At 53.3% G+C, this 17,953-nt stretch overlaps 6 protein-coding genes across 6 annotated transcripts; 5 read left to right on the plus strand and 1 right to left on the minus strand.

Moving 5' to 3' along the window:
* Window positions 1–156: 156 nt before the first annotated feature.
* Window positions 157–2,693, minus strand: PG985_008434 (uncharacterized protein; the record flags this gene model as incomplete). Its single annotated transcript, XM_066828202.1, has 2 exons — window positions 157–2,510; window positions 2,588–2,693. The coding sequence occupies 2 exons, from the start codon at window positions 2,691–2,693 to the stop codon at window positions 157–159; spliced, it is 2,460 nt and encodes an 819-aa protein (XP_066683114.1).
* A 1,025-nt stretch (window positions 2,694–3,718) lies between these two features.
* Window positions 3,719–6,099, plus strand: PG985_008435 (uncharacterized protein; the record flags this gene model as incomplete). Its single annotated transcript, XM_066828203.1, has 10 exons — window positions 3,719–4,169; window positions 4,287–4,335; window positions 4,380–4,498; window positions 4,608–4,660; window positions 4,716–4,751; window positions 4,807–4,832; window positions 4,937–5,058; window positions 5,124–5,271; window positions 5,334–5,514; window positions 5,599–6,099. 10 exons carry the CDS (start codon window positions 3,719–3,721, stop codon window positions 6,097–6,099), a joined length of 1,686 nt encoding a protein of 561 aa, XP_066683115.1.
* Window positions 6,100–7,928: 1,829 nt separating this feature from the next.
* Window positions 7,929–9,928, plus strand: PG985_008436 (uncharacterized protein; the record flags this gene model as incomplete). The annotated part of the gene is made up of 3 exons (XM_066828204.1): window positions 7,929–8,150; window positions 8,289–9,041; window positions 9,134–9,928. The coding sequence occupies 3 exons, from the start codon at window positions 7,929–7,931 to the stop codon at window positions 9,926–9,928; spliced, it is 1,770 nt and encodes a 589-aa protein (XP_066683116.1).
* Window positions 9,929–11,804: 1,876 nt separating this feature from the next.
* On the plus strand, window positions 11,805–12,245 carry PG985_008437 (uncharacterized protein; the record flags this gene model as incomplete). The annotated part of the gene is made up of 1 exon (XM_066828205.1): window positions 11,805–12,245. The coding sequence occupies one exon, from the start codon at window positions 11,805–11,807 to the stop codon at window positions 12,243–12,245; it is 441 nt and encodes a 146-aa protein (XP_066683117.1).
* A 2,806-nt stretch (window positions 12,246–15,051) lies between these two features.
* PG985_008438 (uncharacterized protein) lies at window positions 15,052–16,523 on the plus strand (the record flags this gene model as incomplete). The annotated part of the gene is made up of 6 exons (XM_066828206.1): window positions 15,052–15,269; window positions 15,331–15,426; window positions 15,484–15,544; window positions 15,602–15,677; window positions 15,752–16,293; window positions 16,371–16,523. The coding sequence occupies 6 exons, from the start codon at window positions 15,052–15,054 to the stop codon at window positions 16,521–16,523; spliced, it is 1,146 nt and encodes a 381-aa protein (XP_066683118.1).
* Window positions 16,524–17,034: 511 nt separating this feature from the next.
* On the plus strand, window positions 17,035–17,844 carry PG985_008439 (uncharacterized protein; the record flags this gene model as incomplete). Its single annotated transcript, XM_066828207.1, has 2 exons — window positions 17,035–17,370; window positions 17,455–17,844. 2 exons carry the CDS (start codon window positions 17,035–17,037, stop codon window positions 17,842–17,844), a joined length of 726 nt encoding a protein of 241 aa, XP_066683119.1.
* Window positions 17,845–17,953: the final 109 nt, after the last annotated feature.

Consider the following 17,953-nt stretch of genomic DNA (forward strand, 5'->3'; position numbering starts at 1 on the left):
GCACATGATCTTTAGACTTCATAGTATGAGTGGTTTTCGTCAAGTCTAGTGCTAGTCTTGATGAGAAAAAGGGAGCAATTCAAGTGTCCAAATTCATCAGTCATAAAACGCGCGTACGCCGGGGCCGTCCCACCCAAATCTATATGCTGCAGGTATCTACTGAATGTCCTCATCCATGGCTTCGTCCTGGAACCCCTCGAACTCCTCTTCCTCCAACAACGGTCCACTGAAGGGCTTCGCCGTCCTCGGGAAAACCCGCTTGTACAAACTAATACCGACACTGTCTTGTGGGTTGATCTTTCCATCAAATGTGGCCTTGAAGTAGCCGTGCGTGCCGAGAGCTTCTCGAATATAACCGCTGCGTCCGCGCCTGGTCCACAAGGGCATGGCCTTGAACCACTCAACGTCCTCGCGGTTGAAGAACATGTACCGAATGGTAACAATCTTCTTGTTGATGTGGTATGGGTGGCCCGTAAGAATGGCACGCTTTGCGATGACTCTAGACGTCGATGGTGCGCGGACAGTACCAGTTGCTACCAGTTGCAGGGGCAAGTTTGACTCGTCCTCGTCATCATCTTCGTTCTTAGATTCCCCAGGGATAATGCGCTTAAAGAAGAGAGTAGGCACTGCGCCCCAAGTGATAGGACCCATGAACGTGGCAACAGCAGATTGACCTGGATGGAGGAATCTGCAGTATTTGTGGACGTCGTTTTCGGTGTTCCCTCCTACCGAGAACAGGGGGTTGATAACGAAGCGGCGGGGGCCGCATTGCACAATGAGTTCCTCCTTAGACTTAATAGACTGCTCGTAATCTTCCTTGTGCGTAATGTCAAAGTTGAGTGTTGTCCTCTTGTTCTCATGCTCCAGCAGGGAGAATAGAGAAATGGGCTGAGTAGGCTTGTAGGTCTTCTCCAATTCCATCGGCACAGCCTTCAGGTGCACATGAACTCGGGTACCAGGCTTCACGCCACCGACCAAAGCTCGCTTCAGGTAGTGATTGCGCGATGATGCGTAGTTAGTGACTGGCAGCAACCGAGACCAGTCTTCAGGCTCGTATGGCCGGTCTTCTTCCGTGTTCCAGGGACTGGTTCGAAGACTCTTGAGACCTCTGAACCGTTGGAGTCGCTCCCTTGCAAGCACGTGAGGGTGCAGTTCGATCTCGTCTGGGAACTCCATATCGTCTTCGACCTCATCCTTCTTGCTCGCTCGGTATGCTGCTAGCTGCTCGGCATCATCGGCATCGTCGAGCTCTTCGAACTTCTCCGATTTCGCATATTCGGACATGCCACCCTCGGTTGGCTCAGCACCAGCCAGACCCTCAACACCGTCTTCGGGTGCTGCTTGCATGGCATCAGCGTCGTCGTCGGCGTCTCTCATCTCATCGTCGTCCATCTCAGATTCGGAATCGGAAACATCGTCAAGGTACCAAGCAGCCTGGTAATTCGAGGTTCCCTTGGGCAATTTGAGAGGCTTGGTGGGCTTCTCTATCTCGTCCTCGGAAAAGTAATGGTGATCATCCAGTAAAACGCCCTTCTTTGATGTTGTCGCGACAGAAACGGCATCATCAACATCGTCCATACGGGCCTCCTCGGGTGCCAGTTCGTCGAGGTCGTCAGGCTTGTCGTGCTCAAGTACTGCAGGCTCCTCAAGAACCTCCTCTGCTCCTTCGACAGCGATATCACCGTCCTTTTGCTTCTTTTCTAACGGCGCAGCCGTGATCTTCTCAATCTGGAATGTGCCCCAGTCTCCAACCTGGATGAGTCTGTTTGCTTTCAGCCCCTTGCCACGAACGACACCGGTGAAGATGGTCGACTCCGACGGGGAGCTAGGCCACTGAATTTCGTCGGCCAACATCCAACTCCTTTGGTCCCTCCAGTGAACGCCCTTGGGCGAGGAATTGCACAACGATCGCATGAGGTTGGAGCATTCTTGCCTCGAGTCCAGGCTGTAGACCTTGTCTTGGTCGGGGTGGAAATGTGTCATGAAGGAGGCCAATGACTTTACTACGTCGGGCCTGGCCTTGGCGGGTTGGATCTTGTCGAGGTTCTGGACAACCGTGAAGCACGACGACATGCCCTGGTTCTCAACACTCCGAATAATCAGCTCTCCCAGCGCATCGACTTCGACTTCTGAGGAGAGAACGAAGATGACAAAGTCGGCAACTCTGGCGGCGTCCATGCATGCCGTCAGATCCCGCTTCAGGGGAATGTACTGCAGCTTCTGCTTGAAACGGTCGACTGGAACGCGGAAGCTGGCATCGGAGATCTCGGTTTCGATGTCAAGACTCGCATTCAGGTTCTTGATGGCTGCTGCGGCATCGGCGTCGCCAGTGAGAGGCACAACGGCAACGATGCGAGGAGCACCATCACGACCCCTGAATATAGATGTCTGGTCTTGGTGTTCCCGGTTCTTTTGCTGCTGGAGTTGTTTGGCGCGGTTGCGACGGTCGAGCTTCGACATGACTTGCTGGTGGGGCGTCTTGCGCACGCCGCGCTCGTTGGAAAGCTTGCCTAACAAGAGAATGACAATTAGCAAATGCGCTCGAAGCACAAAGACAAGGGAAGAAATGGTAGGCAATGTCTCGTACCCTTGGCCTGTTCTCGAAGGGCACCCTTGGTGGCCTTCTTCGACTTGAACCCCTTGTGGGAGATTTTGGTCGTCGGCCGGTGCGAATGCGCCATTGCAGCCGGCATCTTGCCGTCTCCGCCTGCTTTGAAGCGGATGGGTAATGAGTGCGAAGCCAGATTGATAGTCGCCCTTGGGTTGAGTCTCTGATCTCGAGTCAAAATCTGCAAAGGTCGTAGTGCGCACGCGAAATCGGTGTGGAAGTGGAGGGCGAATTGTTTTACTACAGGCGCATCGAGTATATTCGACTTCGCTCCCGCAATTACCGTTCCAAAATGGAGGGGCAAAGCCGTTGTTTCTCGAAATTTTTGTGGTTATCGATTACTATCAGTCGATAAGGACCCCTGCAACATAACCCCCACCTCCAGTCGATTGGCCAAAGGACTTATTCAATTTCAGGCCTTTTGCTCAGAGTCCCCATAGCCGCCCATAGTGGCTTCTGGGTCCGAGGGGTTCAATGCAACTCATCACAATTGCTGTTGGTTTGTACTCTTATATATGTCATCAGATAGCCTGGTAAGATTTGCCGAATGTTTCAGGATACGACTATAATCGAACCAAATACCTGTCGAACCCTTCCGCATCATATTGGACTGATAGGAGGGTAGCTCAAAGAGACGGCAAGCACAATACCGTATTGTACGGGCTAGAGATGTTTGATTAAGATCAATACGGCGTTTCAGACGTTTGATTCGCCGAACATAACATCCGATTGGATATATGAGTCCATCAATTATCTACGGAAGGTACTCCGTATTGAAGACAAACAGCTGAGTGCAAGTGGAGATCCACAGTAACGCTCATAAGCGACAGGAGTCCGGCTCCGTACAGAATTACTGGCCCCGCCAGCAGTCAGATAACATCCTTATCGGAGGTCTGTGCTCAAAATTTCCATGAAACTTTTTGGGAGCGTTGACAGGCAAATGTCCAATGGCTCTGTAGCAAGACGACATCGCGACTTATCCTGCTTTGCGCCCAATCCTCTGCCAACACACACGATTCGACACCGATACGATCGGGTCATACAAACGGATCATAATCTGGAACCTGTCGATTTGCCAACTCGCCAATACCGAAATTGCCCGGCTATAAGATGGAGGTGGACGAGGTCGAGATTGCCGAGCGGCCTTCCGCAAAGGCCCACGACAATGGTGCCGTCTCTATCAAGCGCGCCCGCACACAACTCCTTCCGAAGCACGAACGCGAGCGGTTAAAGCGAAACAAGCAGGCCCACCGCGACTACGGCCGTGGAAATGGCATCGATGTCAAGACCATCAAGGACAAGAAGCTGCGTCGCAACCTGAAGGGCCTCGAGCAGAAGTACAAGCAGGCCGCCGAGTCCGCCAAGGATGCCGAAATTCTGCTGGAGAACGAATCCGGTTTCCTGGAGGCGGAGGAAGAGCTGGAGAGGACATGGCGTGTGACGCAGAATGAGATCGAGTCCAACGTCTCTTTGGAGGCTTCCAAAAAGCGATTCGACCTCAAGCTGGATCAGCTAGGGCCGTACCAGTTTGACTACGATAGGACGGGTAGAATGCTACTGTGTAAGCGCCATCCACGATCTGTCTTGGTATAACTACGGGATCCCTTCGGCTGCCCTTTGGAGAGGCGATGTGTTCCGCTTCAATCTGGAACTCGCACGCTAACTGATTCTGCTGCAGTGGGAGGTGCTCGGGGACACATTGCCACCATGGACTGGAGGCAGGGCAAGTAAGTCGGATTCTTGACTCCATGATTTTCTGCTTGACTAACAGAGAATCTGGCAGGCTTGGCTGCGAGATAAACTTGCAGGAAAAAGTTCGAGCTGTCAAATACCTGCACAACACGAATTACTTTGCCGTTTCTCAGAAGAACCAGGCGTACATATATGATTGTAGGTTGTTGCGCTCACAAATGATCTAGCCCCACAATACCCCTTTTACTGGGTTCTGTCGAATGCCATCAGCATTAGGACTGAAGTATCTGGCTAACCTCGTTCGCAGCACATGGTGTTGAATTGCATTGTCTCCGGAATCTCCAGGAGGTCTCCCACATGGTAGGCAACAATGACGTGTTCAGGAAGTCTTGACAAATGTTGACATCAAATTCAGGAATTTTTGCCTTACCACTACCTCCTATCCACATTGGTAAGCCTCAATGCCCCTTTCTGTTCTCTTGCACTGCCTTCTAACTTTGATTCAGGGTTTGACGGGGTGGCTTAAATACACGTAAGCATCAACACGGTCACTACCATTATTGATGAGCCATAACGACTTCATTCGAGTCGGGCTGGTCCAGCAAGCACCCTTGGCGAGATACTGACCTCTCTCAGTGATGTATCGACTGGTAAGCTGGTCTCCGAGATCCGAACAGGTCTGGGTCAGCCCGTTTCAATGGCACTGAACCCCTGGAATGCCATTGTCCACGCCGGTCATGGCAATGGTACCGTAACTTGTGCGTATCAACCAACCCCTATTTTGTCGCCCCTTGGGAATGCACGCTAATGCGCGATTGTACAGTATGGTCTCCTAACAGCACTGAGCCACTGGTCAAGCTGCTGTGCCACAAAGGTCCTGTTAAGTCTGTTGCGGTTGACCGAGAAGGAAGGTATATGGTGTCATGCGGTAACGACCGAAAAATGGCCGTATGGGACATCCGCATGTTCCGGTATGTTCCCCTGAAAATCAACTTTGCTTTTCCACTATGCATGATACTGACCTATTATACAGAGAGGTGAATAGCTATTTCACGAGAACTCCAGCGTCGTCTGTGTCCATCAGTGATCGGGGCGTTACAGCTGTGGGATGGTCGACCAGTGTGACACTATGGAAAGACCTCTTTGTGAAACACCGCAAAGACCAGATCAAGGTCGATAGCCCCTACATGACGTGGGGCGGTGAGGGCAAAACGGTAAGCACATTTCCGAAATATAAATCTCCTGCGGTGGTTTGCCGAAATGTTTCGCAAAGCTGGTGGCTGACTCGCATGTTCTAGGTTGAGCAAGTAAAATACTGTCCCTTCGAGGATGTCCTCGGTGTTGGGCACGACGAAGGTTTCTCGTCAATCATCGTACCAGGTGCTGGAGAGGCCAACTTTGACGCCATGGAAGTCAACCCTTACGAGACTGTCAAGCAACGACGCGAGACGGAAGTCAAGGGTCTCCTGAACAAGCTTCAGCCTGAGATGATTGCCCTTGATCCTAACTTCATCGGCAACCTGGACCTTCGCTCGGATCAGCAGCGACGAGAAGCGCGTGATCTGGATGCCAAGCCCGTCGACATTGAGACCGATATCAAGAATCGTGCACGCGGTAAGAACTCGGCTCTCCGAAAGTACCTGAGGAAGCAACGTGCGAAGAACAACATCATCGACGAGAAGCGTCTCAAGGTGGACGAGCTATGGAAGCAACAGCAAGAGCAGAACCAAGAGAGGCGCCAGGAAAAGTCCGCCGAGCTTGGACCCGCTCTGGGTCGCTTTGCGCGAAAGGAACAGTGAGAGGACATTGCTGTTCAACCATAATTCAAAAGAAGTCAAGTTCAATGCTAGATCGGATCGCGGCGTGGATGCATTGCCATGTAGCACACGCAGCCCGCTGCCGACAAAGATTTGACTTAGTGATACCCAATTCAACGGATCATCCCAACCATGTTCACGTTTCTTTTCGAGGGGGCTGCGGATGGCGTAGCGATGTCATACCGGCACTGCGAATACCAGAGTCGCCGTTTACCGCCATCCGACGTGTCGCAAACGCCTTGACCACGAGGTGAGGCTTAGTTTTGGTCATCCCCTAAGGACCTATTCCCGCTATGCACTCTAAGGAGCTGAATACAGGGGTGCTTCAAGGCCTCTTAGCACAACATTAAGCTTTGTACACGAGAGGCTTTTCTACTCGACGTATCAGCCATTTTTGGAAACACTTGATAACCAACAAGTTGAGGGCCGGTCGGGTTGGGGAATGGAGAATGAGCGAGTAAAATGTAGTCATCAATACGAACATGCAAAGAACTCTGGAGAAAGGAAAGGCCAACGACTTCAAATGACTTGACCATATGCACAGAACAAGTTAGAATCTCGGGTGTCAAAACAAGCCTTCGGAAGGTCTCAGCCACTTGTGTTGGGAAGCGAAGCATGCCTATTAATTGCAACCATATGGCTTCTTTGATCAGTCGATGCGGTCGAGACTCGAGAGTGAGCGGTTGCGCCTGTCTCACAAGCGGTGTCGGCGTCAAGGCTTCGCTCGCACAAAGATGATTTCTGATTTCCTTCCTTCCTTTCCTACTCCCTTTTCCACCCTCCAATAGGGCTGTGGCACGGTATGACAAGTCTCTCATTAAAGCCTCCTCGTCCCTTGTGGCATGTCGTTGAATCAAGTTCATTGCCACACCATGACTGGCCAACAGGCGTCATGCCGTGCAACGGTAAGCAAAATTCGATATGTGGTGCTCTGCTGGAATCTCACAGCGGGCGCCTCCCAATTCCCAATCCCGATCTTGCGACCCCCTTCCCGCCGCCTCACACGGTCGGTCGAGCTTCAAATCTCACGGGCGGGTGGCACGGCACGATTATGCAGTGTCACCGTGTTTCGAAAGCTTCCAACGTGACGCGTGCCTGCATGTGCGACTCTGACATTCTTGTCTCAGTGAGACACGAGAACGGCACGATCAGGGCTGGCTTGCTGGCCTTTACGATGAGAATATGGAATTGCCACGATAAGAGAAGAAGGGACCGGGTTATGAACGAGTTGCCGCCCCCATCAACTTGGGGGTGGTGTTGGTGCTAGACGTCGGAGCAACTTCCCGCTTCAATATCTGGACAGGGTAGGGGTGTGACAAACAAACGTGCATGGTCTGTTTTTGGCTGAACCTCCTTGGCATAGACCAATCGTAATCCCTCCCGAAGGTCGGGTGTCGATGCTCTGCAGAAGCGACAGAGTGAGATGTGACGCTGCGAATATCCCACGTCTTTTCATTCTCGGGTCTTGATCAATCACGGGTCGTAGACGAAACTCTTGACGACCGCCACCCCTTTTGTGCTTGAACGGTGGCTGGCCCCCACGAGGGGGTGGCTTTTCCCACCTATACTTGGCCGCATACATAAGTCAGTAGCAGCATATCAACAGCGGTGACTATATGCAAGTATAACATGACATGGAAGCGAAGCGCCTTGGTCACGTTTGTTGTCACCAAGCATATATATAAAATGCCAACTCAACAGCTGCTGTTTCTTTCGTATTGGGGGTCTACTGATGCACCTCTTTCTCTTCCAACTTGCTTTGCCCGTTTCCCGAATCTACGGCAAATAGATAGCCTCATCGTTTTATCGCAATGGAACCGGCACCCGGCGTCTCGGATGTGGAGGAACACGGAAGCCATGCTGTCGAGAAACCGGCATCATCGAAGTCAACAACGACGGGGCAGCGAGACCCGAGCCATGAAGCGGAAGCTGACGTAGAGGCACACGTCGCCCAACCACCAGCTGTCGACCCGGAATGGAAGATTGGGAGGCAAGAGCTGTACATCATCCTGTCTCTCACGGTCATCAACATGGTCGTCGCCCCTAGACTCGTCCATCATCATAACGGCGCTCAAGGTGTGTAATACTATACAAGTACTAGCAGTAGTAAAATCTAGTAGCAAGAGAGAATGTGTTTTTGATGTGTAACCTGCTTACTTAATATCCAAAAGACCATGACCGTCGCCCTGGGCGCCGACACCACCCAAGGCTTCTGGATCGGCACCTCCTTCCTCCTCGCCTCCACCGTAGCCATGCCGCCCTTCGCGAGCCTCAGCGAAATCTTCGGCCGGCCCCTCTGCCTCATGCTCTCGCTCGCCCTCTTCACCCTGGGCAGCCTGCTCTGCAGCCTGGCGCACGGCGTGCGCCTCCTGCTCGCGGGCCGGGCCGTCCAGGGCGTCGGCGCGGGCGGCATCTGGATGGTGTCGCTGCTGCTGCTGACGGATCTGGTGCCGCTGCGCCAGCGGCCGAAGTGGTGGGCCGTCATCTCGCTCGGCTGGGCCGCGGGGCTCATCGCCGGCCCGCTCGTCGGCGGCGCCGTCGTGCAGCGGACGACGTGGCGCTGGGTCTTCTACCTCAACTTCCCGTTCTGCGCCTTTGGGCTCGTCGTCACGCCCTGGCTCCTGACGGTCCGGCCCCGCCGCGCCGAGAGCCTGCGCGAGAAGGTCGGGCGATTCGACGGGGTCGGCGGCGCGCTGTTCACGGCCAGTCTTACCTTGTCGCTCTTCGCCCTGTCCTCGGCCGGGATCCAGTTCGCGTGGGGGAGCGTCGAGATTGTCGCCACATTGGTCATCGGCTTTGCAGGGCTGGTCGCCACGGGTGTCTGGGAGGCCTTCTTTGCGAAGGAGCCGATGCTCAAGCACAGTCTTTTTTACAGTTGGAGCTCGAATATCGCATATTTAGGTGGTTTCGTGCAGGGGCTAGTGGTCAGTATAGCTACGATTTCACATCAATACGCCCCCGACCACACTGCTACTTGGCGAAGGAGATCGGGGCATTGACAGAAAAACCAAAACAGATGTACGGCGAGAACTACTACGTGCCCTTCTTCTTCCAATCAGTCAAAGCCACGACCCCACTGCAGGCGGGCATCAACCTGCTCCCGGCGCTGTTGTGCGTGATCCCGAGCGGTGCCGTGACGGGCGCCCTCGTCAGCCGCTACAACAACTACCGCTACGCCCTCTGGCTGGGCTGGTTCTTCGTCACCCTGTCGTGCGGCCTCGAAATCCTGTGGGACGCGGACGTCTCTACTGGGGTGTGGGCGGTATCGCTAGTCGTCATGGGCGTCGGGCACGGCATCGTGTTGAACGCACAGATGTTCGCGTGCCAGGCTATGGCTCGGCCAGGCGACATCGCCGCCGCGGCCGCCATGTATGGCTTCGTACGCCAGCTGGGCAGCGCCGTCGGGGTCTGCGTCGGCAGCACCACCTGGCAAAACGTGGCGGCGCTCAAGCTGGCCTGGCAGGGCCTGCCGGTCGACGTCGCCTACCACGCAGAAAGCTATGCCGATGCGCTCCACAGAATGCCCAATGGCGGGGACGACGATCCCGAAGACTTGAGGAAGGCCGTGACGAGCGCGTTTGTGTTTGGGTTCGTGGGGGTGTGGCAAGTCTTCCTGGGCATCTCGGGCGTCGTCTTCTGCCTCAGCTTCTTCGTCAGGCACTTCGACATGGACAAGGCCATCGAATCAGAGCACCGGATCGAGAATACCAGCGGTGGCGACGGCGATGGGAGCAGCAGAAAGAGGGTCTCCCGCCTGCTGAGGCACAAGCCTCGAGGAGCTGAAAGGCAGCCCCCCTCCAGATCTACATAATCGACATGACATAGCCACGATCGAAACAAAACATTCTCCATACACCTGTACGTACCTCAGCGCCTGAGCCACACCTCGTGTTTAATCCATCGATCGACAAGTCAGCTTTAGACACAATTAGAAACCTGCCTGTTGATGCCGTTGTTAGGCCGGTCGTCGAACCGGGGTAGACCCGTAATCTACTGTACTGCAAGGTAGTTGGCTCAGAAACCAGACCCCGAGAGCGAGACATCATAAAGTGACCGGCTCTACGGCTGTACGTAGAATGACGAACCCAGGAACCGAGGAGGCCTGAGAGCAAGCACGGATCTAACGTGAGGAGGCCAGAAGAGGAACTTCTGCTTCCGAGGGCGGGCCTAGGCCGCTAGAAGGGCCATGCAGCCGACATCAGCCAAGGCTTTCGCAGGAACAGGTTTGCCTAAAAGCTGCTAAGCTACTCGAAACGGCGAGGTGCCCAGGAGCCAGGCTGCATGCTACCAGGAGCTGCCCCAGGGAGGACGGGGTGCCGATTAACCGTTTCCCCAGCATCAGCATCCCAATGGCCCCAGTGCTCCGGCTCTACAGTAGGGGCAGCTTCTACTACTACTGTAGGAGGCAGTACTCCGTACTACTAAGGGGGCGATTATGGCCGGACGAATGACGAGAGAGAGCGCTACCGGCTACTGGCAGAAAAATAGTGAAATGATGGGATGTTTGGTGATGATGGAAGATACCCATTACTCAATGGAAAAGTGCAGGTCCCCACAAATTCCCTCTCCTTCGGTGCTTGGCTACCAGCCACAATTGGTCCAATATTTCTTGCCGCTATTTATGGAGACCAGTGACGTTGCCTTTTTCATGCTTTCTCCAGCTTTTCGTCAGCGCCTGCGGTCATGGAAAAGTGAAACCCAACAATTGCAAGACACACAGGACCAACTATTTGCTGTGCCAGCCGCACTGCCGCACCCAGGCCAGTCTAGCCAGTCTAGCCAGTCTAGGCCGCTACCTGTACGCCATGGTTGTTTTTGCTGCTTTGGTGGCTGAAGAGCGCAATTAGACTGATCTGAGAATCAGAGACCAGGCACCCGAAACCAGACCAGAAACACAGTAAGCCAACGCCCCGGACTTACTTACTTACTGTTGGCTGGCTTAGCTGGGCTGGCATCTTGCGACATGAGGCCAAGTGGTAGGAGATTGGCCCAGGGAGAGGAGAGAAGAAGCTGTGTTTGGGATTGAGCCCATGCTCGTATGGTTGATTGCCGTCGTTCGCTCGGTCAGCTGCTCGAAAAAGGATGGCGGAAGGGCCGACACGACTTGGCAAATGCTACAGTTCCCCCCGTATTCAGCGGTCGCCTTACTCGTAGCTTTCTGCTGGTGGCATGGGCAACCGAGATCGACGTCGAAGCACGGAATCCAATCGGAATCGGGGAGACGCGCGTTTGGTCTGGGGCAAGCAAGGCCAGCCAGCGGAAAAAAGTCAGGTAGCGGCCCGGAGAGCTACCCTGCCCCCATCAGAGCCTCCAATCCGCTCGCTCTTGGCCAGCTGCGGTTGCAAGTGGGTCTCAAGGGGGAGCCACCCAGGACTGACCAGGGCAACCCCCCTGGGACGGATGGAGAAGGTCGACATGGGGTGCTTTCACAAACAACCAGTCGCCTCATGCTTGTCTAGCACAGTCTCTAATTACGAGCAGCCATGTTCGATGACGAAAGCCAGGTCTTGGGAGTACAGAGGCCACTCAGTATTTAATACTCAACATCGGCCTCACTTCCAATCACTTCCAATCTCCATTCCACTCAACCTAATCTTCATTACAACAAGATCTCATCTTTCCACCATCTACTACATCAACTTCAACACCTACACTAAGTAGTACCACCACCACAATCAACCTTCAAGATGCAGTTCTCCATGACCCTTCTCACCCTGGCCGCTGCTGCCAACGCCCAGATCGCCAGCTCCATCGTTGACGAGGCCACCTCTGCTGTTGGCAGCGTCGTCTCCACCGCTACCGGCGCCGTCGGTGGTGCTGGCTCTTCCGCTGTCAGCGGTGCCTCCTCCGTTGTGAACGGCGCCTCCAGCTCTCTCGCCTCTGCCACCCAGAGCAGCGCCTCCACCACCATCACCAGCGCTGTCGTCGTCACTGCTTCTTCCAGCTCCGGTAGCCAGAGCGGCTCTCAGACCGGCTCTGCCACCTCATCCGGTGATGGCAAGACCACCAAGACCCAAGGTGGCACCGCCATTGTTGAGTCCACCTCCACCAGCTCCGACAACGCTGCTGCCGCTACTCCCATGATCGGCGGCCTCTTCGTCGCCGGTATGGCTGCTGCCCTTCTGTAAATCACCCAATTTGCAGCAGTGGATGGAGACCAATGCCCAGATCGCATGATGTCATGATCACGACATAGAATGTGCGGGCACTGCAGGAAGAAAGCACAAATGTACCCATAATACCCACGAGAGGGATGCATGTCACTCAGTTTAGTCAACTTTGGGCGCGTGGAATTTCAGCATAATTCTTTGGATATGGCCGCCTTCAGGGCCTAGCCTACCTTTTTTTGTCAGGCGTGAAAAATACCTTGCACAACATAATGATTATTGTACATAAATAAACAACGAATCTTTTTCTGACAACTTCTACTATTCCGTCATTGTATGACTGCCAAGGTTGACCATGTGCACATGACCATGTTGTACTACCACTAACCCATTATATCGAAGTTTTTGCGAATAAGGTTAGGAGCTCTTGTGGTTTCATTGTAATTCACTTGCAGACTAATACGGCGTAGATATCGACCTATTCATCATTACAATCTGTAGGTGTGCGATGTCGGAGGATCAACGAAGTAATGCGATACAGTTCAGGAAGTAGAAGGAAAAATCTTAGGACATGTGTAAATCAATTATGCACGGATAACACTGTATGTAGCAAAACTATTAAGAGACATTGGTTCTTGGGTGCATATATGCAGGTACACCAGTAAGTACATAGGTGAGTCTCGAGCTCATGCCCACAGAGAACCAGCGGCTTGGCTGGCAGCAGTCATTTATTGATCACATAATGAGAGAATGATCCTTTCCAGAAGTGATGTTCAGGAGAGGAAACATCTTTGTTTGCTGTCTCATAGGGCGCGGGCAGGAGATTGTGATTTGCACGCTGGGAAAAGGACCGTGGGGATATCAGCCTTAGGTAATCGGATGGAACATAATCGCGGCACATATGGATCAGTGCTCTGGAATATTGAAGTCTAGAATGTGTATCATGTAGATGTATGTACAATCGCCGATTGGTAACATCAAAAAAGGATATCGACGAAGAGGTTGTAGACTAACAGACTGCTGCGTATTAGTGCCCGAGGCCACTGTAAGGATCTAGCTGTTGGTTGGACATGCTTACGACAAGTGTTGTGTTCCTGTGTTATACTGTTATTAATAGAAATTACTCTGCATATATGCGTGCGTATTCGAGAGGAGTGCCAACGCGGCAGGCAGTGCTGATTGAATTGCCTTCCTTCCTGTGCCTCTTTTTTCTTTTATTTTCCGGTTGCCTGTCAAGCTGTCTCCTCCTGCATAGTGACGGCGCAGGTACACAGGGCCGCGCAATCGAGGGTCGCGCGTCGGATGGCCCCGACTCCTCCTTCCTCTCCAGCGGCAAACAAACACGCACCGGCTGTTAATTCGACGCATTACGAGTCAGGCAAACACAGTTGACCTGAAGCCATCTCCATGGCAGTATCCATGGGGCCAAGACAGGGTGGTAGGATGGTGGATATTACGAAGCAAACCATTTCCATGCTCAGGGGTCACGTGTGCATATTCCAGAACCAGGGACGCCCGCTAGTTTTCCCTTGGAGGCGTTTTCTTAGTGCGCCACCCTGCCACTCGTAGCTGCTGAATGCGACAGCTCGAATCACTCCTTTTAGGTCATGGCGGCTGGTTTGCCATCCAATAGGGAAAACCCTTTCGCAAATTGATCACCGCAATTCGTGCGTATGCGTATGCAGTTCTTGATATGGACAAATTTGAGCTGTCGGATAATTCATTTTAGTCTGATTTTGGAGGGGTCGTACGGACAGAAAACAGCGTCTTTAGAGTAGCGCGCCCCAGGACCTGCCACCTGCAAGCCACAAACAGCCTGCTTACCAGCCATTACTCCCGACTGCTGGCAGCAGCGAGGCGTCCAGCGTCGAGTCACTCAATTGGGCACGACACCTGATTGATCCAGAAGTTCTACCGCAAGGCTCTCTTGATATATTGTATTTGCCAGAAACATGCATATTGCGTCCAAGCGAAGATCAATGCTTGGCCAAGGTCTGTGACCAAGGCATTTGTTCTTCGTGGTCGTGGTTTCCGTCCCGTTGCGCGCCCGAGGAAACCCGAACTTTTATGGTTAAATTCGGCTCAATTGGCGCCGTTGGCAAGTTACCTAACCCAGTAGCAATGAACTTGACAGTGAGCAGATTAATAAACGAGTTCTCATGCAGTCCTGGAAAAGCGGCAGCCCCCTCGAGCTTGACAGCTGCCGGCCTTTTGCCGATAGCACACCAGAGCCTGGGAGCCTGACTGTCGCGCCTAGGGCATTGGTTGGACGTCTTATTAATAAGGACGCGTGAGGGACGTTGTAGTGTATAGAAGAAGGAATTCTGATGCAAATCCAATGCCAAGCAGACGGATCATGCACTCGACGAACTATACGGCCTGCCGCGGCAAAAGTCGTCGGCGGGCTGTCACTGGTCGCGGCCCGCATGCCAACCGGTTGCATCTCGAAGGTAACGTCCCCCCTTTTTAATCAATCTAGATTGAGTGACTGCGCATGCCAGGCTTCCAGAGCGCCAAAAGTCCGGGGTGCATATCCCGTACCACCTGGGACGTTAGTCAACAATAGGCCCTCCTTCCGCATTTGGCGTATCCGATGCCAAGGCTGGGATAGATGAAGCTTTTAGAATGCAGGCCATCTGCCGAGATGCCCCAACCCGGGACTTCTGCAGTCGCAGTGCCAGAGCTTAGCCCTGAGTGTTCTTAGGTAGGGGGCATATAAGGAAGCCCTCCGTTCTCCTGGGAATGGGAGGGGGGCTCTGAATCTGGGAAGTACTGGGCAAGTTGGATATCACCCTCTTCTAGGCACGACAACACCTTGACTGCCATCATGAAGTCTTTCGGAAACAGCGTGCTGCTCGCGGCAACACTGCTGCTAGGCCAAGCCATCGCGGTGCCTCTCATCAACCAGGATTTCTCGCAGGCCGACATCGACTCCGGCAAGGCCCTGGCCGACTACAGCAAGACTGCCTACGATAATGCTATGGGCAGGCTGGGCAAGAGCGACACGGGCTGTACCAAGGACAACGTGAAGGTCCGCAAGGAATGGTAAGTCGAGGAATACATCATCAACAGCCTGACTAGGCTCCCCGTTTGACCCAATCTACAGGAGAAACATACCGGGCGAGGAACGGATCGCATACCGAAAGGCGGTCGAGTGCCTGATGCAAAAGCCGAGCGTCTTCCCCGATGTAGAGGGGGCGAAGTAAGTACATCGGTGTCTGTCATCAACACACGAGATCGCTCAGCTAATATGATCCAGATCATCATTTGACGACTTCGCCGTCCTACATGTCGCCTTCACGCCGTATGTCCACAACTCGGTCAGTACATTGTCTATGAAAGGGGTACCTCAAAAACCGCCGTGCTGACACCCATAGGCTACGTTCTTGACATTCCACCGGTACTTCTTGAGAACCTACGAGCAGAGACTCGAAGACCAATGTGGCTACACAGGTACACATCCCTCGACTAACATTGTTTTTAACCCATCAACCTGCAATACTGACATAGACGCACCCTCTCAACAGGAACGATCCCCTACTGGGAGTGGGGACTCGACTGCGACGACGTAGACAAGTCGCCCCTCTTCGACGGGTCCGAGACCTCGATGGGCGGCAACGGCGAGCATGTGGCCAACAAGCCGGGCATTGGGTTCGGCGGCAAGCCCGGCACGGGCGGCGGCTGCATCAAGAAGGGCCCCTTTGCCAACTACACGGTGAACCTGGGCCCCATCAACGCGGCCAAGCCGCTGGGCTACAACCCGCGCTGCATCAAGCGCGACCTCAACTCGGACATCTGCGCCCGCTGGGCCTCGCTCTCCAACACCACCCTGACCATCCGCGAGGGCACCGACGTCGAGATCTTCCAGGCCCTCCTCCAGGGCGACTTCCGTTACCGCCAGGCCAGCCGCCTCGGCATGGCCGTCCATGGCGGTGGCCACTTCATCATTGGCGGCGACCCCGGCGGAGACTTCTACTTCAGTCCTTTGGAGCCAGGCTTCTATCTCCATCATGGTCAGATCGACCGCTTGTATTTCGTGTGGCAGAACTTGGACTGGGAGAAGCGACAGGTAGGCTCACGATGATTCCTAAATATGACGAACATGCCTAGGCAGCTAGCAACCTGGCTAACATAGCAATCAAACAGGGTATTGCCGGTACGGGGACCATGATGAACATTCCGGCGAGCCGCAACGTGACGCTCGACGACACGCTCGACTTCTCGCCCATGAACCCCAAGCGAGCTGTGGGGGAGTTGATCGACACGATTGGCGGGCCATTCTGCTATGTCTACGAGTAGCACGCCGTCTAGGGCATATAGGAGGTCGCTGAAGGGTACCAAGCATGCTAAGTTAATTCAATTCATCAGAGGGATGTTGGAATTGTGTTAGCGCTGTGGGGTTGTAATAGCCGTAGGATAGGTAGGCAGTCAAGCAAATCTAGATGGCGTCCCGGAGGTACATGCATCGTTTGTGTTCCAATGGGAACACATCGTGTTCAAGCTCTAGTTTGCTCCTGCCATACCTACCCTTTATTGGCAGGTGCGGATTTGAATGTTACACTTATGCTTAGGGAGTTGATTGACACTCGCACAACAACGATTATTACAGTGGCTATAATGGAATAATCAGACTGAACCCCATCATCCCACGCAACTATTCCATTGACCTGACATTTTCCCTCTCTTACATATTTACTCTTTTCTACCTAGATCTCCCACATTTCCGGGTCCATTTTTCACAAAGTTCGTCAGTTAAAGTCACGCCTGCTCAAAAATCTTGGCTTGGCCGAGACGAGCAACCATTCACACGATGGATTTCACCATATCTGATGGCAGCCCGTGGCACGAACTGTCTTCGCAACAGCGAAAGGCTATCGACGAACTCTTGCGTGCACAGTTTATATATTGTGACGACTGGGCCGAGTATTCGTACCCGGAATTTCACGCTTTCATCGTCATTGGCGTCTTCTTCAACTGGACCGCAAAAACAAAGCCCAATGTTCCCAGCGTTACCTATCCACAAATCGAAGAGTTCTCGTTCACCCGTAGATCTGCAAAGGTATCCCAGCCCGCCAACCCGCCGGGCCAAGAGGTCGAGCGCCCTAGTAAGATCAGGCGCACATCCGGCACCGACGCGGCTTCCCAAGTATGTAGGAACCCTGAATTGTCACATGCCTCTAGCCAATTTAACACCATCCTATCTCTTGGGTACAACTACTTACAGATGTAGCAGAGTAGCAACAGTGACAGGGCTCAGTCAAACTCTCAACCGTTTCACTTAACCCTAGCTTCCCCTTCCTCAAAACCAGGGTCCTACAGCAAGCAGATAGAAATGGTGGTAACGTCTCGAGAGACCGTAATCGAAGCCATCAATAAGGCGGATTATAGTCTTTATCGGGATTATTCCACACAGAACCGATGGATCGTTATCTTCCTGATCCGCAAGTATCTCTACAACGCATCAAGAGTCGATCCCTGGTTCCCCGAGCAGGACGGGAAACCCGGACTGTCCAGCAGCGACATCAGACCAATCCCCAGCGGATCTGTCTACATCGAAGAGGCCATAGAGGTAATGAAGGCGGCCGTCGAGAACCTGGAAGCAGCCAAGAGGGATCCTTAATGGATACCGAAAAGCCCTCAAAGGATGTAGACTAATCCGACCCAACACGAGTGAATTTCTGATTTCTACAATATATGATTAGTCGATTGCAATAGCGTTTATACGATTA

Source organism: Apiospora marii (genome assembly GCF_038362585.1).
Source record: "Apiospora marii strain CBS 49790 chromosome Unknown utg000005l_segment0_segment0, whole genome shotgun sequence".
Classification (NCBI taxonomy): domain Eukaryota; kingdom Fungi; phylum Ascomycota; class Sordariomycetes; order Amphisphaeriales; family Apiosporaceae; genus Apiospora; species Apiospora marii.